General features: G+C 41.3%; 1 protein-coding gene across 1 annotated transcript; it reads right to left on the bottom strand.

Annotated features, from left to right (window-relative positions):
* Positions 1-375: 375 nt before the first annotated feature.
* Positions 376-4845, bottom strand: tlx1 (T cell leukemia homeobox 1). The gene is made up of 3 exons (XM_004076909.4): positions 4263-4845; positions 3041-3278; positions 376-2309 (listed from the first exon to the last, which is right to left on the bottom strand). The coding sequence occupies exons 1-3, from the start codon at positions 4687-4689 to the stop codon at positions 2099-2101; spliced, it is 876 nt and encodes a 291-aa protein (XP_004076957.1). The 5' UTR covers positions 4690-4845; the 3' UTR covers positions 376-2098.
* Positions 4846-5133: the final 288 nt, after the last annotated feature.

Raw genomic sequence — 5133 nt, 5'->3', positions numbered from 1 at the left:
ATACATTTGGGATATTTTTTGGTCTGAATTTTTACTCTGCTCCAAAATCTGTAACAACCCTAAGATCGTAACCCTTGTGCTATCATTGGTAGTTGGGTCATCTAGACCCACTAGACAGTGCTCTGAACCTTTTTTCTTCAATGATTTGTGATCTTCACTGGTGTCCATGGATTACATGAAATCTTTCCACCTTTATCCACCTTTGTCATGGTAGGGAGAACACGTCAATGGAAGGGGGGGGTCATCTAAGATAGCACAAGGGTTAAACAATGAGTGTCGGCAACAACAAGCAAAAATGCTTCTCCATTTTCGTTTTTAGCACTTTTGAACAAGTTAGGTTTTTAAAAGAACAAAAATAAACAACACTTTAAAAATAGCTATTTATTTTACAAGCAACAGATCATAATAACTTCTGATTAATAGGACATTTACAAAATAAAAAAAGGTTTGCTACTGATCTAAAAAAGGTGAAAAGGTGTATTGATAAATAACCAGAAAAAGAAAATTATTTGATGTTTCTTTTCAACAAAACAGAATCTCAAGAGTAAACAGAGAGCAATCCAAGTCTAAATGTTTCAAATATTTCCCTTTGATTTGTTTTTTCCAAAAGAAATATTTCACTGATGTCTGTCTCTGAAGTTATAAGTCTTTTTCAACAGTGCACTTTAAAAAAAAAAAACAAGAAAACATGCAAATATTGTATAATGAAGAAGAATATCTGTATTTCTTCTTCTTCCTCTGCTCTTACATTAGGCAGAGTCGGAATGAGAAGGTGTAGATGCCAGGATGTTGGACTACATTTTGCATTTGTGTTATTGAGTTTTTGTCAAATTTGCTCCTTTGTGTGAACAATCCAGATCATGTCTCAGTCATCCACTGAGACTTGTGTTAAACCTTATGTTGTCTTCAGACCTTTCTCTCATCAGTGTAAAAAAATTAAAGAAGTAAGCTTTGCTTGTTGACTTTATGACCATCAAAAAACTGCCATCTCTGAGGGTTCTTGGTTTCAAACCGAACATTGGTGATGCCGCTAAGTTGAATCGTTGCTTGTGTGTTTATGTCGCAGAGTCAAACTTTTGTGTTGTGCGAAGCTCCAGAATGATTCGTTAATTTTGGTTTTATTACATCACACCAGGCTTATTATAAGTCAACTGGAAGGTTTCTCTTCATATTAGTGCATTGGAACAAGGATTTTCCTATTTTGCGTTTGTTATTTTTTAATACACAAATCAAATATCAAACCAAACTAAACCGTGACCAAAAAATCAAGGTTTGAACCGAATTGAGAAGAAAGCATCTCATCCCTAGCATGAATAAAAGGTCCATGCACACTCACAGACAGTCTGAACTGTTTATTGTCTGCAGCCCTCTCATTAATCACTCCAGCCTGAGTGTCAGTCTTTTTATTAAATGTTGTGGTATCGACTCGCCAGCACCTGACCTTCTTTCCACATTTGTCAGCTCAAAGCACTGCCTCTCACACACAAGCACAATGGGGCAGCTGACAGTGGAAATCTGCCACTGCGTGGTCCAAACGTCGGCTTTATTGCTCCTGGTTATCGTTCAGGTGACAGAGAAAAACTGCTGTAAACGTTTTACAAAAGATAAGAACATAATTTGACTTGAGTTGTACTCAATAATGCTGCTTTCTTTCTATTTACACTCTGTTGGAGTTAAATGTAGAGTTTTTTCTTAAGACTGCTGTGTGTTACTTTGATCATATCTTGATGGAAGAAGAATCAAGTGCTTTGTTATTCTGCATTTCAGTGACACGTTGGAGGAGAAAGACTCTTCTCTGACTATTAAAACTGTCTTTGTGCCTTCACTAAATGCTGGAAAGTATAGCAATATAGCAGCAGCTGCTCGTCTTGGCGCCTTCAGAATCTGGAGGAGAATCTTCTTTAGATGCTGGTCCCCATTTAATAAGAAAAATGCTGAGAAGCCCCATCAGCAGAAGTCTGACAGCAAATGCTGATAGTGACAGCTGTTCCGGCTCTGACCGTTGGAGAGTCCCGGAGCCTTTTTTCCTGCCAGCGTCTGAGCCACTGAACAGTCTCTGCGGCAGCATGGCGGTCAGCGTCAGTGCTCATGCTGGGCTCTACTCGCAGGCTGACACACTGCTGATTTTTGTGGTGCTCTCGGTCCACGGCTGGAGGTTCTGCAGAGCAAATAAAGAGCTGTTTTGCAGGCACAGTGGATCTGGAGTCACCGGCTGGTTGATGGTTTTTTGGAAGGCCTCCTGCTGCAGCTGCATCAGAATCCTGTTGGCCTGCTGCCGCTCTGCCTCTCGCTCCTCTGCGGTCTGCCGCCTGCATGACCGGGAAATGAATCTGCATGTTTAACATATTCTCCGTGGTCAGAAAGACACAGAGATGCACAAAAACACAAGGTGCAGATTCTGCTTATGGGTCAGTGGTATGACAACCCAAATCATTCAATTAAGTCAAGTATAGTTTTTACTTAGGTGACAGAACAAAACATGAAAAATTATGCTTTGTTTTTCTAGAACGTCACAGTTTCTGGTGATGAATTGTGGCTTTTGCAGCTTTTTACTAGGACTGTTTGGATGAAATCCAAAGCTTTCTGGACTGTTTCTTTGTATTTTTCTTTGACACATATGGATTTGGTTAAAATGTCATTTAATGTAATCTAATATATAATTTATATATATTGTATATTATAATATATATAATAAGGACATTATTAATTATATGTATATATATATATATATATATATATATATATATATATATATATATATATATATATATATATATATATATATATATATATATATATATATATATATATATATATATATATATATATATATATATAAACGTTTATATTGCTCAAACATCTAAAATGTGAATATTTCAGCTTTCAAATGTGTTTGCATTTTATTTTTGTATTTACTTCTATCGAATACCCCGCAGAGGCCCTGCCGTGGATTCCTGCACGAGCACGTTTTAAATGGACGTATTATCCGTCTGTTTGCTATAAAAATATTCCAAAGATGAAGTGTTCTAAAGCACCTGACCTCCACTTGGTGCGCCTGTTCTGGAACCAGGTCTTGACCTGCGCGTCGGTCATCTTCAGGGCCTTGGCCAGCGCCGCGCGCTCTGCGGACGCCAGGTACTTCTGCCGGTGGAAGCGCTTCTCCAGCTCGCAGATCTGCAGCCGACTGAACGACGTCCGGGGCTTCTTTCTCTTAGGAGGAGTTCGGTTTTGGTAGGGGTGACCTATACGGCGTGTTACAGTGAGGGGTGAGAGGGACACTGCACGGGACGGAACGGAACGAAACAGACAAGAGAAATGTTCAAATAGTAAATGAGCGCAGATATCAGAAGGAGCAAAATACACGACAGACAAGACAGAGAGACAGTTTTCAGTAAATATGAGAGTTTATAATATCCAATGAACGTTTTTCCGTTTTAAAGCCTGTGTGGCGCAGATTTCACAAAGAAAAACAAATCCTGCTTTATACGCTAAATCAAATTATTTTCTAGTCGAACTCAACGTTTTCTTATTGTGTTTTATTAACAATTTTCATAAGGGGCTGTGGAGAGTGATCTTCCTCTGATTGAAGATCGGTGGTTCGGTTCTCACTTTGCTTGCTCATGTCTGTCGAACTAAGTGTCCTTGCGCAATAATCCTATGTGAATGCCAGCGTCGGGGAATATGAATGCGCGTGAAGAGGATTATGACTCTTTTTTTGGAGAACAAGACCTGAAACTCTACCTAAGTGTATGATACAGTTTCGGTACCAAACGAGACTGGGGGCTGGAAGGCAGCAGTGGACCGACAGGAGAGACTGCAGCTCCAAACCCCCCAAAAACATTTAAACAGCTGTGGGTGCAAATTTAGAGCTATTTAGGAATGGTGGTGTTGCAGCACATAATCAGATTATCACTTGTTAATTGAAAGAATAACTTGCTTCATAATCATTGAAGCGAAATGTTAAGAATTATTTGATTTATCATTTTAATTGGTTTTCTTATTTTTCTTTTGTGTGTGTGTGTGTGTAGGAGGGGGTAATCAATAATGCTATAACAAATAATATAATAATGCTTCAATTTTGTTTAGAAAATTAATCTTTTTTAGTTTTTATGTTTTAGACAATTCTTTTTTTAAAGAAGCTATTAATGAAATAATTTTTTGATTTATTTATCGGCCTACACAAAATGTATGTGCATATATAAAATAATAATAATGACAATAATCGTTATTATTATTATTGTTATTATTATTGGTATGCATACCAGTGAATCTGTCCTTGGTGTATCGCCGGTTGCTCTCCATCCACGGGAACGTGAGCGCGTTCAGGTTGTTCATTGGCGGCGCGCCGGAATTCCCGCCGCTCAGAGGCCGGTGCGCGGGGACGCGAATGACCCCGGAGGAGTTCATGTTAGTTCCGTTAACGTTTATGTTCATGTGATAGCCTCCTCCAAAGGAGGGGACCCCGCACGAGCCGCTGCTTCCGTTGTATCCGCTGTTTGCGCACGCATAGTTCCCTCCGCCGCCGCCGCCAGTGTTGTACGGAGGGTGTCCGTAGTCCGGTTCATGGATCCTGGCGCCCAGCATGCAGCTCTGCTCCACGGTGCTGAGGATCTGATCGATGCCAAAGCTAATGGGCTCCACGTGCGCGTGCTGCTGCAGATGCGCCCCCAGCATCCCGAGGTGATCCATGGTCTGTCCGCGAGGCGAGCCCCCGGTCTCGCCGGAGAGCTAGAGGATGCTCCTTCTCGACTCTCCGGTCTGGCCTCGTTCTGCTCGTTCAGCGCTCGTTATGTGGAGAGCGCACAAGCGTGCGTGTGCAAGGGAGTGAAAGTGGGCCCGCACACCCCGCACGCCTCTTCCCTCATGTTTCCCTCCCCTCCCAGGTCACACACGGACTTCCACAAATCTAACTGCTGCATTTATTAAACATTAGCAGCATTCTAGGCACTATTTGCGCGCGCGCATAGCGAGGCCTTAAAGGGTTCCGAGAGGTCTGAAAGAACGCAGACTTTCTTGTGTTTCACCAATTGCGCGCGCGTGCGCATCTATTCATTCTCGAATGGTTCTTTGACTGCCTCCTAAGCGTGAAAAATAGTCATTATGGTGACCCGGCCTTCGTTCTGAGCGGTTAAA

Source organism: Oryzias latipes, chromosome 15 (assembly GCF_002234675.1).
Source record: "Oryzias latipes chromosome 15, ASM223467v1".
Lineage (NCBI taxonomy): Eukaryota > Metazoa > Chordata > Actinopteri > Beloniformes > Adrianichthyidae > Oryzias > Oryzias latipes.
Note: the sequence above shows the minus strand (reverse complement) of the source record. Positions and strands in the feature narration are given on the sequence as shown.